Source organism: Phalaenopsis equestris, unplaced genomic scaffold (genome assembly GCF_001263595.1).
Source record: "Phalaenopsis equestris unplaced genomic scaffold, ASM126359v1 Scaffold000002, whole genome shotgun sequence".
In the NCBI taxonomy this organism is placed as follows: Eukaryota; Viridiplantae; Streptophyta; class Magnoliopsida; order Asparagales; family Orchidaceae; genus Phalaenopsis; species Phalaenopsis equestris.
In genome coordinates, this window is record NW_018164444.1 from 25,194,370 (window position 1) to 25,213,343 (window position 18,974).

At 32.4% G+C, this 18,974-nt stretch overlaps 2 protein-coding genes across 3 annotated transcripts in view; one reads left to right on the plus strand and one right to left on the minus strand.

The window, feature by feature from the left end:
* Window positions 1–724: 724 nt before the first annotated feature.
* Window positions 725–11,934, plus strand: LOC110033105 (RNA-binding KH domain-containing protein PEPPER-like). 2 transcript variants are annotated; one of them, XM_020736984.1, is made up of 6 exons: window positions 725–1,204; window positions 6,822–7,062; window positions 9,260–9,408; window positions 9,513–9,788; window positions 11,338–11,532; window positions 11,635–11,934. In XM_020736984.1, the coding sequence occupies exons 1-6, from the start codon at window positions 851–853 to the stop codon at window positions 11,809–11,811; spliced, it is 1,392 nt and encodes a 463-aa protein (XP_020592643.1). In that variant the 5' UTR covers window positions 725–850; the 3' UTR covers window positions 11,812–11,934. The 2 variants fall into 2 exon arrangements, with proteins under 2 accessions (XP_020592643.1, XP_020592636.1); XM_020736977.1 differs by having other exon boundaries at window positions 727–1,204; window positions 6,822–7,065.
* A 1,435-nt stretch (window positions 11,935–13,369) lies between these two features.
* Window positions 13,370–18,974, minus strand: part of LOC110031651 — a 17,270-nt gene continuing 11,665 nt past the window's right edge. Inside the window, exon 8 of the mRNA XM_020734979.1 lies at window positions 13,370–13,833. Coding sequence (XP_020590638.1) covers window positions 13,570–13,833 — 264 coding nt within the window. The 3' untranslated portion in view covers window positions 13,370–13,569. The remainder of the gene's footprint in view (window positions 13,834–18,974) is intronic.

Genomic DNA, 18,974 nt, shown 5'->3' on the forward strand with positions numbered 1-18,974 from the left:
GTAGATTATTTTGATAAATCAAAAGCGAAAATCGCTCTCCACATGTTCAACAGAAACATAATATCCTAACAACTTTGAGTTTGCTAACAAAAATCAAATTCGATACTTTATATAAAAACATGATAAATACTAATTTTTGCTCAACTAAGGACATCTAAAAATATTACAGCCCCAAGGAAAAAAAAGATTCAGTATCATCATTAAGCAGAAAAAAGTAAAAAAAAAAAATAAACTTACTAATTATTAGAAGAAATCCAAATGATTGGATGAGTTGAATAAGCATCCCATGTAAAAAAAATGAATTGGTGTTATTAAAAAACCAAAAAACTATTGATTCTTCGCCGGATGGGGAAGGAAGAGAGGTACTGCGCGTTGACAGAGTAAGATAGCTCCTGAAGCTATTTCCCACTCTTGACGATGGATTTAAAGTCTGATGATGAGCAAAACTTGGAGAAAGGTTGTGATGGGTTTAGAGTCTGACGGATGCCTAAACAGAAGTAAAAAATATTAGGTCAAGACTCCTAATACATTTATGATAATTAAGAATTCTGATGTGATACATGTAATTTTTAACTTTCATGTGCGAAATATGTAAAAAATCAAAATTGTTGAGTGCTATTTACGTGAAAACCCCTATGATATACATAAATATATTATTTGCTTTCCTATACAATAAATCGATAAGAAACTATTTTATTTCAGTCATGGCAAGTTCGAAGTGACAGGTTGCGGCAGCGACACGTGTGAACTGATGGGTTTCACCGCCGCACGTACGAAACTATCATCTCCTTCGCTGTTATCCTCGCTCTTAAAGACGCGCTATCCTCAAAATCCCTAAACCACCTCTACAATGGCAGCGGCTACCACCGGCCCTTCTGGCGACATTACCGCACCTCTATCGGACGACAAGAAAGAATTCGCCCCAACGCAGCATCTCGAGGGCGGGGAAGATGGTTCGGAAGCAGAAGAGGGAGCGCCCTCGGAAGAAGCACTCGGTGCCGCCGGGGCTCTCGTGTCCTCTGACTCGGGTGAAGCGAAGAAATGGACGGGATGGCCAGGACTGAGCGTTTTCCGGCTCATTGTGCCATTGCTGAAGGTTGGAAGCATCATTGGACGGAAAGGGGAGTTCATCAAGAAGCTCTGTGAGGAGACGCGCGCTCGTGTTCGGATACTCGAAGGGGCGATCGGTACAAACGAACGCATTGTTAGTCATCTTCTATGTCATCTATGCCCCTTTTTTCAAGTTCTAGGGTTTTTACTTTGGTGGTTTATGCTCATTCGTTATCAACATTTGCGTTTCTATTAGTTTTTTTTTCTACATTTGCATACATAGCATACAGTTCTTATTTATTTACCTTTGTCACCTTAACTTTGATATGTACACATAGAAAATTTTAATATCACATTAAGAATAGCACTATTTCCACTTTTTTAAAGTGAATTGCACATTTTTCTGTATAGGTTTAAAGTACCAAAGTGTTATGTGTGTAAATATGAATGTTTAGGTATAAAATATGTGAATACATACAATTATGTGCTAGGTTTGTAAATTTCCCCCTTTTTCTAGCAAGTTGGTATTTTCCTGATTATGGCTCAAAAATTCAACTTGGGTTGAACTAGGGGTTGAATCCGATAACATTATAAATATTAAAATTATTTTAATATGATTTAAAATATGTAATAATGTAAGACATGACAGAAATAAATAGAATTTAAACTCAAGTAACATTTTTAATGATTATAAATTTAAAATTTGTTATAAAGCTTATCAAGATATAATTTTGTATGTATGATAAATAGATAAATCACACACACACACACACACACACACACACACACACATAATTTATTGTATGAATGACTTTTTAATTTAAGAAATTTAAATGCTAATATTTTAATATAATGTTTTTTACGTTATGCAACCCATTCAGTTTTTCCAAATCCCAATTCATTTTCCAATACCCACAACTTTTTAGTCCACACCATGAAGAAAATTTAACATTTCACTATTTATATAGAAAAAAATAGACCTTGGTTCTTTTAATATCTCTTCTTTCATTGGAATTAATGTTTACATCTAAACACCCGTTACACGAGCGTGGCCCAATGATTTACCAATAAGACCTACATATTGATTTGGCTCAACATTGCCTAACAAAGAAATTCAGTGAGTGAGATCCAATTTGCTCAACTCATCTCACTAACTACTTAGACAAATAAAATAAAGTAATGCACCCAAGTATCAACTCAAACATGGCTAATTGCTAAGTTAACCATTTCCCAACACTCAATGCGTCCTTGGGCTCCAACATTCCATACAAGTTATAGGAAACAATATGGTCCTGTTATAAAGGATTGCATTTTCTCCTGTACTCTTACCCTATGTCCGACAACATGGCCATGTAAACCTTTATGCACTTCTATATATAGTTTTAGGATATTTTTGTCAGATTTTATACTAAAGTCAAAGGAATTTTGGGAGCAGGTGGTAAAAACGCTTAATGCTACTTTTTTATATTCTCCTTTGGATAATCTTGAATCCTTAATTCTTTTTATCCACATCTCTCTCTCTCTCTTTCTCTCGTTGAGTGATATAGTCTAGGTTTGTGCCTATGTACAGTTTGTGAGACAACTCAATGTATGAGATTGGTGTTTTATTTTGAGCTTGGAAGGATTAGATGACTTGTCTGGACATGTTCTTATTGAAGGCGTAACATATTTGGATTTGTCCTCCATATGCTTTCTTGTAGGTTCTATGGTTCCATTTTAGGTGTTAGTGTTAGATTTTATCTTAGACATGGCTTAAACCATTGTTTCTTCCAATTTGTAAGTTTTGTTTGCCTTTTATTATGACAGTTATTTATTTCAAATTTGTTAAACATGGATTTTGTATCCAAACTTTCCCTATGTAAGTGGACGTAGAGTCTCTTATGTTGAAAATTTACCAGTTGGAGTTTTATTTTTATTATTTTTTTAAGTTTTATGAGACAATATTTTAGCAAATAAATTTTAAAAATCTATTTTGGATGATATTCTTATTTCCACCACGTTTGAATGTTTCTTTGAGTGTAATAGTTTGGATTTTGTAAAATGAAATGTTAGATTACCTGATGTCGGTTAGCTGGCGATGATTAGATTATCTTAAGAAGGCTTATTAGGTCTACAGATTAGTGTTGACCCTCCTACATGTTTACTGTTTCTAGCTAATTAAGCATGATGAAAGTATTCTGATGAGGCTTTTAGGGATAAAAATCTTTAGAGATTGTTCATTCTATCTTTGTAAGTTGTATATTTTTTATAAAGCATGTTGAAAGTCTTTTGTAAGACATTAAGAGCTCAATAATCTTGGAGATTATTAATTTGATATCTATTGGTCTATGAATGTGTGATCATACTCTTTTTTTTTTGTTATGTCAATGATGACATACATAAATCTCTCAATATAGTTTTGGGGCATGCACTTTTTTACTTTTGCTTATATAATTAATTGTGTTCTGTGAAACCAATTCATTCCACATGGGTTATGGAGTTGGCAGCAATCTAATTTAGACAGTCTAAGAATATAAATTTTGAAATGTCTTCATATCCAAAAAAGCATCTATAGTAAACTGAATATACATAATAGACTTCTATAAATAACAAATGACAAACAAACACTCGTATTCAAAAATAACAACTACAATAATTTTATGGATCCTGTCTTTAGACTGTGAGTTGAACAATATTCTACAAGCCTGGATCTGGACTATAGTACTAAGGAAATTTGGAATCTCGCATCTTCCGGAAGGTGATGGAAATCATCCATTTTGAAACTGTTGTTTTGCAATGCTTGGCTAGATTGACTCAATTTCCATTAATAACCAAAATTAATCTCAGAGGCAAAGGAATAGAGGATGCACCAAAAAATTTTCCAAAGCCAACTATCTTAATCTTCTTGCCAAAGACAATGTCACACTGTTTCAAGAAAAAAATTTTGTGAAGAAAGGTCATTTGAAATCACAATGGTCAATATACTATGGGATGCAATCGCCTTATTCGTAGATGTTTACTATGCAACTGTTAGGTGTACATAGGGTGTAAGATGTGTCATGACACAAATATTTTAATCATATATTTAAATAGCACTCAGAGGTTATCTGTTACTTCACTTCAGATGATTTTAGGCGGATGACCATTAATTTCTCACTCATAGTTATAGCAACATCTTATCATTATGATTCACATCCAACATTTTGTATAATAACTACCTTTTTTGTGCTTGAGGATATATTGGATATCGATATTATTTATTATTAATAGAGGATTTGACTCATTTTGCATATAGATGTGACATTCCTGTTTGTGATGATTATTTTATTATGTCACAAGCTCAATGTCTATGCCCTAATTACTATTGTCAAAGTGCAAAGTGCAATGCGACACACATGGACTTATTTTTTGCTTCTAAGCTACAAAGCGTAAATTATGATTCACATCCAACATTTTGTATAACTACCTTCTTTTGTGCTCGAGGCTATATTGGATATTGATATTATTTATTATTAATAGAGGATTTGACTCATTTTGCATATTGATGTGACATTCTTGTTTGGAATGATTATTTGATTATGTCACAAGCTCAACGTCTATGCCCTGATTACTATTGTCAAAGCGCAAAGTGCAATGCGACAAACATGGGCTTGTTTTTTTGCTTTTAAGCTACAAAGCGTAAAGAGAAGTAGCATTTTTATTAACTAAAGCTTTTATAAGCTATCTAAAAATGATAAATATAATGATTCATTCATTAACATTTATAGAAATATTACTTCAATGACTTAAAATTTGATGCATTGTAAGATAGCTGAAATTTGTCTCTAAAATAAGGATTTTTTCTCTAAAAATAAAAAGTTCATCAAAAGATTCAAAGCATAGATACACTAACATAAATTGGGCTTAATGAATAGTTGATAAGCTGAAATAACTCGATTGAAGGGTACTTGCAGGTTCGATGGGCAAATAAACTAGCTACGACATGCAGTTTCAAACACATTCGAGCCCTCCCATTGTGTTCCTTCAAGTGTCGAATTGAATGTCTGTTATGTTGTCGTCTTCTTCACGTGTTTGATTCATCTCCCTCACGTTTGTGTTTCTTTTGCAACCGAAATACAAGTCAAGGACCTTGCAGTTGAAGCGCTTCTCTCGAACTCGGTTTTCGCCTTCTTCTTCACTGCCGAAATACAGGGTCAAAGCCCTTGCGGTCGAAGCACTCCTCTCAATCTCGAACCCTAGCTAGAAGTCGAACAAGGGCTGGCCGAATTCGACATGAATGTGCTCCTTTATTTCGTGAATCGACTGCTCTACCACTTCTCTTAGTGTTTCACGAGCGCTTATTTGATCGCATGATTGAGGGAAGCGAATTCGATGTGAATTTGTCCCCCTATTTTGGGATTCAACTACTTCGCCGCTTCTCTTAGTGTTTCGTTGGTGAAACGCACACTTCATACACATTGATCGCATGACAACAATTTGAAGCGGGCCACGGGCCCTTCGCGTTCTTTCACGCAACACAGGAAGTGTGCTTTGAATTGGGCTTCTAAAAACACTGGCCCTAAATTCATCTATGAATATGAAAAATGCAACCTTGCATACCACGACAAGCTGAACGACAAATTTGTGATTTGGGATTGTTCATCTTTGTTACTTTTAATTTTAAATTTAAGTTAGTTTGAAATGATCTAATTTAAAATTTTATGTTTGTTTGAAATATGCTTATGATGATGCTTATCAGAAGTGAATTTGCTGTTATTATTTATAATTTCTTGGTTTGATTGTTTTTGTTGGTCGGATTATTTCACTTGTTTGGGTGTGGAGAGAATTCTGTCCTTATAAATTGGTTTCTTTTTGTGTCTTTTGGCAGACTCTTGAGTTTTTTTTTTTCAGTTTTCGTATTGTATAAATGCCTTGGTTTGTCTGTTGAAGCGATTTGCTGTATCTATTTTAAGTTTGCATCATGTAGCAACTTGTGATCTCTATTGAGAGTTTGGATATCCAGAGGAATATGAGTTAACCTACTGTTTTGGAATTATGAACTGTGCAAGTGCCATGTTCCACTTGAACTAAATAAATATTTTCAATTGTGCTGAACTTGTGAGGCGTCCAACTTTAGGGTTTATTTTGATGCTTATAAATAGATTAATATGAGGCATTGTTAAGTGAACTTTAGCTTTTTTAAATGTTATGTGCTTGTTTTAATGTTGATTTTCCATAGTGCAGTGCAAGAGAGTACAGCAATTTTTGAATGACGTCATCTCTAAATACTATGTGCATTGATTTTGTGTTTGGCGATCTCTTATATTAATTTTCTTTGCTTTTATGTAATTCAGAGTATGATTGATTTTAGTTAAGTTAGATCAATAGATTACCAACGATGCTGTTATTTATGGTCGTAATGTTGCATGGTCGGTTTTTTTAGCTTTATTTTTCTACAATTTTTTTTGTTTTTGTTTTGAGCTGCATTAATTTATCATTTGGCTTATGTTGCTCTTTTTGGGTTGCATTGAAAGAACAATATTTATTTTAGTTGATGGTCATTTGATCTAGGAATTTCAAATATGGTTTCTGTGATTTCATTGCATTTTTACATGCTATTAGGAATTCTGGATCTATAGATGTCCTGAATGGCTTTTCATGCATTTTGTTTTTTTATTGGAAAACAGAAAGTCTTATTCCACGTAAATGTTTAACATATATCTTACATTATCCGTGCTTTGAAAAATGGTATGTAGTTTGAGTTGAGCAACTTCATGTAGGACAGTCTAAGCAGCCTTTCTCTTAATTTTCAGGTTCTAATATCGGCTAGAGAAGAAAAAGATACAGAAATATCACCTGCCATGGATGCAGCCCTACGTGTGTTTAAACGTGTCTATGAAATGTCAGAAAGTACTGGAGATGAGCAAGTTCCTGCTGCTACTTCTGTGCGGTTATTGGTGGCTTCTTATCAGGCTATTAATCTAATTGGAAAGCAGGGCACAGTGATCAAGTCGATTCAGGAGAGTACCAGTGCAACCATACGAGTCCTATCTGGTGGTATTCAAATATTCTCTCTTTTAATTCTTTAGATACTTGGCTACTTGATTCTTCATCCTAATTGTCTAAACAACTATAGCATACACATTCTTGTTGTTTTTCATTGGAATTAGGGAGATTTGGCTATATGCATAAATTTGCATTTAGCTAGTAGTACACCATTAAGACCTCATATTTTTTAATTATTTTTTTCAGATTAATGTTGAGTTGATTGTAATATGGTTCTTCTTTTTCCCTTTTTTTCTTGGTTGAAGAGGGCAATTTGTATTATTTGTTGACACTGCTGATTTAGCTATGATGAACTTGCGAGTTTTTTTTTTTATTTGTCCTTATCATTGGTAGTGAGTACAATGTTTTTTCAAACTACTATCTAGATTGCCAATTTCTTCCCCCAATTTGTATTTTTGGCCAACTCATGGACGCTTGTTTATAGTTTTGATCTTCTTGCTCTTTTTACCTAGACTATAAAGTGTTTGTACAATATTAGCTTTCTATTTATGCTGATCGTCACAACCCCAATGTAGCTTTGCTTAGTGATGTTATAGTTTATAGTTTATTTTTCTTTGTTTGTTGCTCAACCATAATGCTGACAATGTTTTTAGGGTCAGGATATATTACCGCGGATGTGTAATAAATTCTTCTATAGAACATTCAAGGAAATAAATGGAGCCATCCTTGCAAACATTACTTTAGCTTGGCTAATGGTCATTGTTTTTATGCAATAAAACCAAGGCGGATGTTTAGTAGGTCTATTTATGTGGGATTTAATTTTATTTCTCTCTTTTCTATGATATGTAAATTTCTTCGTCAAATATTGATTTGCTGTGTTTTAATATGATTTTTGAATCCTACCGGTAGCTGGATTTAGAGGATATAGGGTCTCTTCTACAAGACAAAAGCACCTTTACCATGGGAGTCCCATTCGTTTTTGTTATTGTTGTGAGGGGTTCATCTATTGCAGTTGATCATCTCAAAAGGTGCTCCTTCTTTTGCTGCCGAGATTATTAGATCTTCTGTTTAGTTTTGTGCTGATTTGATTTGCAATTTTCTTTTGTTTGTTTAGGATTGATTGTACATTGCGGTATCAATCTATTGTTTAAATTTTATAACTAGGAAGAGACGGTCAAATAGTTTGTCAGGTTTTAGTTAGATGTAACAAATATGATATCAAATAGTTTTCTGGCTTTAACACTCATGATTTATTATATTGGGTTTATAGGATTTACCAAATCTTTTTCTTAAATCCTAGTTTTTATTAAACAGGCTCAAAGTGAGAAATACCAACATTATCAATTTCTACACTCTTAAACATGACTACCAAATGGCCCGAAATTGGACAGCCAAGGGATGACATTGTTAAATCATACTTTTTGCTACACAGTGTCAAAGTTTTCAAGTAGAAGTATCAAATTCATCAATTTATATACTTTTTAAACATGAATGCACATGGCTCAAAGGATGCAGAATTTGGGAGCTAGTTTTTAGGTGAGCGTTCAGGCCATTGGATGACTAATAACAACAAACATGAAAATTTATATTTTTTCTCATAAGTGCTGGTTCCTGAACCTTTTGCGCGAGGTAAAAGTTCATATTATAAAAAAAAGAAGAAAATAAAAAATAAAAAATTGTGCATTTGGATTACAAACTAACTGTAATTAAGATTCATTAGTATTAAGTTTAAATTAATTCTTCTGATTATGTTTTTATGCCTCATGTATATTATAGATGATTGAGTTATTAACATGAATGGTTCAAAAAGTAAGACATCAACGCAAAAAATTGCTAGAAAATGTTGATATAGATTTTTTAATGCTATCATTCCAATTCCTCCTAATGTTACAAAGGTCTTGCAGTTGACAAGGGTGTTATTGTCAAAATTTTGTAAGCATATATAATCCTTTAAACTCTAATAATATTTGGAGAAGTGTAGTTAGAAGAAATTCTTCCAGTTCATTTCTACCAATCGATTTATTTATTTATTTGAATATTGATGTCTAGTCATCTGATTTTATTTAACAAGAATCATATCTTTAGAAGAAATTGTAAAATTTAAAGGCAATATGAGGATAAACTGAAGTTAGAATGATTGTGGTTTCAAGATTTGATATTTTCATAGCAAAAAAAAAAGAAGCCAAAATTTTTTGTATAGTGCATTAACAACTTAATTGTGTGTGTTTATAATATTTCTCACTAGATGAACTCCCATACTGCGCAACTGCGGACGAGAGAATCATAGAAATCAGTGGTGAGTATCAGAAGGTATTAAAAGCACTTGAGGCTGTGGTGGGGCATCTTCGGAAGTTTTTAGTTGACCGCAGTGTACTTCCTTTGTTTGAAAAAACTGTAAGCATGTCTATGCCCCTTTTATTTTGATTTTGCATACTTCATGAATATGGTAAATGACATTTGTTTGGGTATTTTTTTACTAACTTGCCCATATTTTTTAGATGAAAATGCCAGCTGCACAAGATCTTGAGCCAAATGCTTGGGGTGAGAAGTCAGTAGCATCTGCAAATTCTTCGCTTACTGGAATTGTCAATGGCTATGGATTTCCGGCGAACCAAGATTCGCTATACCGTGATCGTGAATCTCATTTGGATTCTCAGCTTCAGTACAGTTCTCTTTCACTCTACGGGCGAGATCCGGCTTTATCTGGGTTGGGGCGAGACCCGGCTTTATCTGGGTTGGGGCGAGACCATAGTGCTGCTGCTTTAGTCACTCAGGTTTTTGTTTTATATTATGATCCTTTTGTTATTTTCTTTGGTTTTTGTTATTAGATGGTGAAAAATGGTCGATATGTGATTCTCTATGCCGTGATTTGATAGTTGCACTTTTGAATGATATTAAATGTGTTGTTATTTTCTTTTCTTTATTTCATTTGGGGTCGGCTTTTTTATTTAATTTGGCTGCTTGATAGTGTGTTAGTTCCATCTGATTTTCTCAATTCTGGATTAGGGCACTTTTTGGTTGTGTGAGAAGTTGAGATTCACTGTATGTATATGCACGTAAGATTAAATTTTGTTTGTTAAGTTTGAGATAGAGTTTGTAGTTCATTTCCTTCGCAAATCTCAGGTAAATGTTGGTAGCTCTTAGGGGTTCTTTAGTTTGCTGCAAAATGGGATGTAAGGTTGCATTCCAGATCCAAGGGTTTTGAAAATTTAGTTGTTTGGTTTGAGGAAAAAGGAATTTATAGTAAGATTACAATGAATTTGAAATTTGGCTTTTAGTTCATTTTGAGTGTATTTCAAATTCGTCAGATTTGGCCAAAAATTCCAAATACACTGCAAATTGTAATCGTTGGTAACACCACCACAAGGGTTTTACATTGCATCATTTTTTCATGTACTCACCCAGACATAACAGTACAAATTCATATATTTGTAGTGTATTTATCCAAGCAATAATATTTACTTTTCAATACACACATTTATATTGCAGTGAGCTGTATTTCTTTGTCAGCAAACCAAACCTTTTATTGCATTTCAAAGTTATCCAACAATCTGCGCGTATATATTTGATCCACTACCTAAATTTTATCCATTTAGTGCTTAAAGTACTTTAGAAGTTTTTAATTATGCTATTGTAATCAATCACTTCATGCAAATTATTTTTAAAACCGTAAAGCAATGCCATGCCCTAATGCTGTTATTTTAAGAGAAACTTAATTTTCACCTACCCAGAATTTGATGAATGTTAAGTATAGGTTTCCCTTTTTCTTGTTTATTTTGGCACAAAGTTATTCAAATTCTGATTTTTTTTAAAAATCTCTGCTGAGATAGGAATTCAGATTCTGCACCGTTTAGAATATGGGTTCAGCTCATCAAGTTATGCAATGCATTATGTTCTCTCGTTCTTTCACTCTTGCTTGCGAGTGCGTGGGACATATTTTTGCTTTTGTAAATATTTTTACATTTGAAGGGAAATGATTCTTATTTAGATGGCATGAGCAAGCTGCTTTTGTTTCAACTTTTTTCTTTTCCTTGTTCTTCTGAAAATTTACAAACATAACACTCAATTTTCATGTTTTTCATCTATGACACCTAAACTTCAATTTTTGCCACCTTACCTATACATGGAAAGGTGCATTTCACCTTTTAAAAGCTAAAATGGTGGTATTTATTGTGGGTTATGCAAGTTTAGGGTGTTATAAATGTCTAAAGAAAAGTTCAGGCGTTAGGTATGTAAATATATAGGAATTGGTTGGTATCTATGTAAATGCCCCCATGTTTTTCATAGCTTATACTTCATTCTATTATTTCTTTTGGATTTCAGGTGACGCAAACAATGCAAATACCATTATCCTATGCGGAGGACATCATTGGTATTGGAGGGGGAAATATAGCATATATCCGTCGTACTAGTGGGGCTGTTCTTACTGTTCAGGAGACCAGAGGTGTGCCTGATGAAATTACTGTTGAGATTAAAGGAAACCCTTCGGAAGTCCAGAAGGCTCAACAAATTATTCAGGTATTATAATTTTTCCTTTCTTTACAAATTGCGGCATTTACATTTAGAGCAAACAATTCTCATGTGTTTTCATATCTCACGCCTCAACTTTCGTACTTGCAGGATTTGCTTGCCGGGCATAAAGATCCAGCACCAAGCAGCTATGGAAGCCTTGATACAGGTTTGGGGTCATCTTACTCTCATTTTGGTAGCTCTGGCTATTCTTCGTCTCTCTCGGCATCGTCGCTCGGTGGATTTGGATCTTCAGGATTGGGAGGTTATGGGAGTTACAGGTTTTGATTCCCCTCTTAGCTACCTAATGAATTTTTTATTTGACAATGATAGTTATTTACACAACATTATGCTGAAGGAATTGTTGATGTCAAATATTTTTAAATGAGTTCTATCTTTATTCTGTTTTCAGAACCCGCTAAACTTTTTTGAGATATTTGATTGATTTATAAATTCGGTAAAGATGATCTGGTGGATTTGTCTGGCATGAATTCAACTTGGCAATGTATGATTATTGCATATGAGTATATGATGTGAAATTTTAAGTAGCTGTGATATTAATAATAGAGAATTGGGGCATTTACATATCTAACACCTAAACTTCAATATTTACATTCATGGCACTTAAATCTATAACGTAAAATAAAATAAAAAATAAATAAATCTTTTTTACTAACTTTTTAACATTCTAATGTAAATTTAATGCATAGGTTTATAATACCGTAGTGTTATAAGTGTAAATATCAAATTTAAGTGTTGGATATGTAAAATGATGAGAATTATGTGGAATGTATGTAAATTTTCTTTAATATTATTAGATAAAGCGAAGTTTTTTCTTGTCATAAATTATTAATGTCTTGGATTAATTGTATACTTGAGAATTTGTAGAACTTAAATGATTTCATTTCATTACACTGTGTTGCAATAAATTATGATTTACTTATTTAAAGGCTTTACTTTAGAAAAAAAAAAAAGATTTTTTGTAAATTCCAAACATTTAAATGAGGCATTATGATAAAAGAAAAATACAGGCTTATTTTTGGCTTAAGCTTTATAATTATGATTTTGGATGTCTGAAATGTCTGAAACCATTTATAATATATTTTTATATTTGACCATTTTATTTCGTCAACAAAATTAAAGAATATATACAGGTATTGTTTATCTTCTATTTGCAAACATAAAAAAATGTAAAAATTCTTAATAAGGATTTATTATGTTTATTTAATAATAAAATCCTCCAGTTAACATTCGATAAGCTATTAGATGAAATTAGAGCGGAAAGCGGGCATAACTCTATATATTTAGAATAAAAAGACCATATATTAAAAACGACTTTTAATTTTTTCGAATAATGTTACCGTTAAAATGCGATGGTATAAATCGAACTTTCGTTCAATGTGAGAATATTAGTTGGGACGGGGAAGTGGAGTGATAATGCTATGTTGAGAAAAATTGAATCTTTCGATCAAGTTCAAATTGGGAGTAATTACAGTAAAAATATGCTAAAAATTAATATAATGATGAGTTTTCTTATTCAATTAAAGGCTTTAAATCGTTAAAAATTTGAATCATGCTTTTCCTTTTTACTTGGAATATTTCACAACGGCTCTGAAAATTCCAAAAAACAGAATGCAGGAAATGTTAAACAAGTACAACTTGGTCATCCCAAACAAACATCCTTTGCTAGTTGCTTTAACTGACCGGAGTTGAGAAAATTACATAAAGTATTAAAAACATCAAATTCCAAGTAGTAATTCAGCCTTTTGAGTTTATATGGTACCATAGAATTGTCCCAATAAAAAATAACAAAAAAAAAGTCCACATATTTCTTTGTACTTACAACTGCAGAACCTTGCCTTTAATATCACTCAAAAAAACTCTATAACAAAGCAGATTCAGAGGGCAACACTGTGTTGCAATAAAACCAAGCAAACAAAGTCACGTTGCCATAACAGCACTCACAAATTTCATCCCATTTTCATAAAATAGAGCATAAATCCAGAGCCACTTCACTACAGAGACTAAAAAATCGATACACCATACCTATAAACCAGGGATAGATTCTAGGTTGTATTTTGCTGATAGAGCTGCTTCATTCTCCTCGTTCTCCGTTAGTTTCGAGTTTTCAATTGAGCCGAGGGTCTGCAAATAATTGTAAGATGGATTCCGCCTGGACGGTGGGCTTGGATTAGTAATTCTGCTTGCTAGAAACCGACGGATGAGACCTCTGAGCAGTGGAGCCATTGTTTCTGGTTCATGCTCTAAGAAATACATGATTCCTCCCATACACATGCAAAATAGAGCCACCTGGAAGAATGATGATAAATTGTAGGAAGATTTGCATAAATACCACTCAATTCCTAGATATTCACATAACTAACACCTACGTTTCAATTTTTACATACATACCTATGCATGAAAAGGTATATTTCAGTTTTTAAAAGTCAAAGTTGTGGTAATTTTTATGTGGTATGAAAGATATCAGTGTTATAAATGTAAAAAGTAAAGTTTAGGTGTTAGATATGTAAATACATAGGAATATAATGACTCTTTAGGGGTGATAAATTGGTCCTTTCTATTATAGTAGCTAAAATGAACCAAAACATGCATAAACTCGAGCTGGGCGCTGGCGCCATATCAGCCAATCAGTACATTTAAAAAGACAAAAACACATTTTATTCAGCTCAACTTACACCCCGGTGTAATAGTCTTTATTTAAGTTTCAGATGATATACAGTTATCGACGTAGTGTAAGCCTTTATTGGTTTCAAATAATGGTTTGGCTTAGTGTGTCATAAGTTTTCAATCTAAAGGACTAACCAAGAAGATGAAGAACCAAGTTAAAAGCATATGCAGAAGACTTCAAAAATGTATGAAGATTAATTTATTGGTTTAGGGTTTTTAGTTATTGTTTGAATGAGTGTAGTTATAAAACTCAGCTCAAAAAGAAAATTAACAGATGCAAAAATGTTTTAAAACTATCTCAATTTATGTAATGTAAATGTAAATCAATCAAATTTATTGTTTACAAAATTGTTTTGGTAATAGATGCCATAAATGCTTCCTAAAGCCATTGCCATTGGTTTTCTAGTTCATGAACATATACAGCAACAACAACAACAAAAAGTCTTAATCCCACTACGTGGGGTGGGCTACATGAATCCTTTTTCTCCAATGCATCCTATTTAGTGTCATATTTTCATTTAGTTCTAATAAATTAAGAATATTTTTTATACAATAAAGCCCAACTCTTCCGAAGTCTACCTGTCTTTCTTAACATAAGTCGAATCTAAAACATCTACTTCCCTAATCGGATCATCAGATGGTCGACGTTTAATGTGACCAAACCATCTAAGACGACTTTCTCTAATTTTATCCGTCACAGGAGCTACACCAACCCTATCATGGATATATTCATTTCGCAGTTTGTCTCTAAATGTAAAACCACTCATCCACCTAATCTTCTCATCTCGGCAACACTTAACTTAGTATTATGCTTCTCTTTTAAAAGCCAACATTCAACACCATAGAGCATTGCAAGTTTTACCACCGTCTTATAAAATTTTCCTATCGGTCTAAGCGGTACTTTTCTATCACACAAAAGACCCGAAGCATTCCTCCACTTCAATCAACCAACCAAACCAACCAAATTGAATTCTACTATTAACATCCTCATCTATATCACCATCGCTTTGAACAATAGACCCAAGATACCAAAATCGATCACACCTTTTAATAATTTGATCACCCAAAGTTACACTTCTGTTACTAGAGCTACTACAACTAAAATTAGATTCCATGTATTCAGTTTTAGTTCTACTCAAATGAAGGCCTTTAGACTCCAATGCAGCCCTCCATAATTCAAGTTTTTCCTAGGCATTTTCTCGTCTTATCCACAAAAAGGATATCATCAGCAAAAAACATACACCAAGATATATCCTCCTGTAAATGTCCATTAATTAGATGTCCAGTAAGACCATCCATAACTAAAGCAAAAAAATATGGGCTTAAAGTCGATCCCTGATGTAATTGAACAGAAATAAGAAAATATTTGGTCAATCCTCCATCAGTTTGAACTTAAGTAACAACTCTAATATACATATCTTTAACGACTTGAGTATAATTCATATCAACACCTTTCTTCTCAAGAACTCTCCAAAGGATATCTCTTGGAACCTTATCGTAAGCTTTTTCTAAATCAATAAAAATCAAACGTAGATCCTCCTGACTCTGAATTTCTCCACCAAACCTCTCAATAAATGAAAAGCTTCCATAGTAAACCTGCCCGACAAAAATCCAAAGTGATTATAAGAAATCTTTGTAATACATCTTAACCTATGTTCAATTACCCTCCCATAATTTTAAAGTACAACACATTAACTTAATTCTTCTATAATTTGCACACTCATGTGTCCTTTATTCTTAAAAATGGGGACCAAAATACTCTTCCTCCACTCCTCAGGCATTTTTTTAGTTTTTAAAATAATATTAAAGAGTTTAGTAAGCCAAGAAACTCCCAAATTTCCTAAATATTTCCACACTTCAATTGGAATATCATCAGGTCCTAAAAACTTTCCACCCTTGGTTTTTTTAAAGCATTCTCAATTTCTTTTTTACTAATGCGACAGTAAAATGAAATGTTTTATTATTATTAACGATATTAAGATCACCAAAGTCGATCGTATTATCAGAAATTTTATTAAAAAGTTTATCGAAATAATCATCCACCTATGTTGAATATCTTTTTCAAAGAAAAATATTTTTTTATTTTCATCTTTAATAGACTTTACGCGAGTTAAATCCTTACTTTTCTTTTCTCTTTCTTTGGCAAGTTTAAATATATATTTTTCACCCTTTTTAGTATCTAATCTATTATAAAGATCACTAAAAACAAAATTTTTAGCGTCACAGATTGTTCTTTTAGAATCGTTGCGGGTCGTTTGATATGTTTCTCAGTTCTCTAAGTTTTTACATATAAACCAACTTTTACAACATAAAGTCTTATATTTTATCTTTTCTTGCACATTATTATTTTACCACAAACTATTTTTATTTATAGAAATTTTTTCTTTTGATTCTCCAAGTACATTTTTTGCCACTTGTTTAATAGTGTTTGTTATTTTCCCACATAGCATTTGCTTCTTTATGAACATACTAAATTTTGAGATATTGAATTTTACACATAAAAATAATTTTATGTCTTTTGGATACCCCATCTAATTTTACGATGATGAATCATAGCGTTTTTTATTTTACAACTCTTCATCTTAAAATCAAGAATTAGTAATCGATATTGGGTACTTGAATACTCACTTGAAATGACCTTACAGTCTTTATAATCTTATCGATCTCTTCTTCTCATAAGAAAATAATCAAAATTTGTGTTTTATTAGACCCATTTTTATAATTAATAAGATGCTTATCTATTTTCTTAAATAAAGTATTAGTAATAATAAAATTATATGCTAAAACAAAACTTAATATTGCTCTACCTTCTTCATTAATCACTTCAAAATCGTAGCCATCATGAATATTTCTGAAATCTTCTACCACTCTATCGGCATGTCCATTTAAATGTCCTCCAAAAAAAATTCTTTATTCAAGAGGTATCATTTGTATTAAGTCTTTTAAGTCATTCTAGAATTTATCTTTAGAAATCTTTAGAACCTATATCTAAATCTACTTGAGGAGAATAAACACTTATAATATTAAAAATATTAGTATCAATAATAGTCTTAAGAGTTATAATTCTATCTCAAACTCAATTAATTTTTACAACTTTATCTTTCAAACTCCTATCTATAATTACACCTATATCATTTCTAATGCGACTCTTACCAAAATACCGAAGTTTAAAACTAAAGTAAGCAATTTCCTTAGCCGTTCCTCCAACTCAGTTTCTTGAATATATAATATATTTATCTTTCTATGAATCATAATATCAACTAATTTCATTAATTTATCATTAAGAGTACCTATATTCTAAGATTCTATCCTAATACTAGTTTCATGGACTAACTTCTTTACTCGCATCTATCTGTAATGTGAGAACCCTTTACTTATTTGACACTACACCTGGGCGCTGCTGTAGCGACATTTGCACATTTCTCACTATATTCAAGCCATACAGTGCGTCGCTTCCAGGGGACACTTTAGCCCTTACACAATAATCAAAAGAATTCATGTCATGATTTTTTCGATAAGTTTTACGTTGACTGTCGTTTACCTAACACAATCCTCCACATCCGGGCTTGGGACCAGTAATAGCAGTGTTTATCTCATAAAGAAGAGAAAAAAAATGGTCATCACAAGAGAAGAGTGAATCGAAACACAAAATAGTCATGCCAATACCTCTCCATGAAAAACAAGTGAAAGAAGAAAATCATGAAGGGAAGGCAAAAAAACAGTGAGTTGAGCACCAAAAGTGAAGAAAAAAGAGAGCATATATTTGCCTTGTGGTGCAAGAAGATGAACAATTTCACTATGATAAAGAAAATGTCGTACAAATTTATCTTTTCAAAAATTATCAAACAATTTTGAAGAATTTGTGACATAAAATATATGAAATAGGATTGATCCTCGTTGAGCTATAATTGATGAACTAAAAAGGAGTATGAACAATCAAAAATGATATGATTAAGTCATGCTTTATTCTTTGAATAAAAGAAAAATAGTCAGATCTAAGTTGATGAATCATCTTCTTTAACTTCTACAAGCACCACTCCGTGTATATTACACATGCATCAAGCTGCACATCCAAGATGCAAGTTACATCTACTTCTAAGAAATATAAAAAATCTGTCTACATCCTTTGCCAAACTTTACAATTATTGAATAAATAAAAATGAGCATGTTCAGTATTTTTGTGCCCTTGAGAAATTAATGAGCACCTATAGTTAATCATGCATTTAAATTCCCAAAAAACATCACAATAAGTTCAACCTGAAAAGTTTATAATGTGATTATACTGCACTAATTTGGTCACCAAAATCAAAGATCAGTATCTGGAAGCAATACAAGCATGATAATCTTGATTTGAAATAGTATTTCGAGATGCATTTCCAGAGTCAAAGCATCGGAGGAAATACAATAAATTATAATTATAATATTCTCACCACTTTCTCAATTTTCTAAAACAGAACATAAAACTTATTCATCCAATACTAATCTACATAGTTTTTAGTTTCAATGTTTTGATTTTGTTGATGGCATAGTTTTTTCTTAGGTTCAAAACTAGTTTGGGCCATGCTAAAAAATAGCACTAGTAAAATGCTTGAAATCTCACACGTAACATGCATATTGTATTGCCTACTACAGGAAATATATGCCAAGTTTTCCACAAATTTTGAAATGCTCATGTTTGAGCAATTTTAAGTATTTGGGCATGGAGCGAACTACTAATATCATTTTCAAATTAATCCAACTTTATATATATATATATATATATA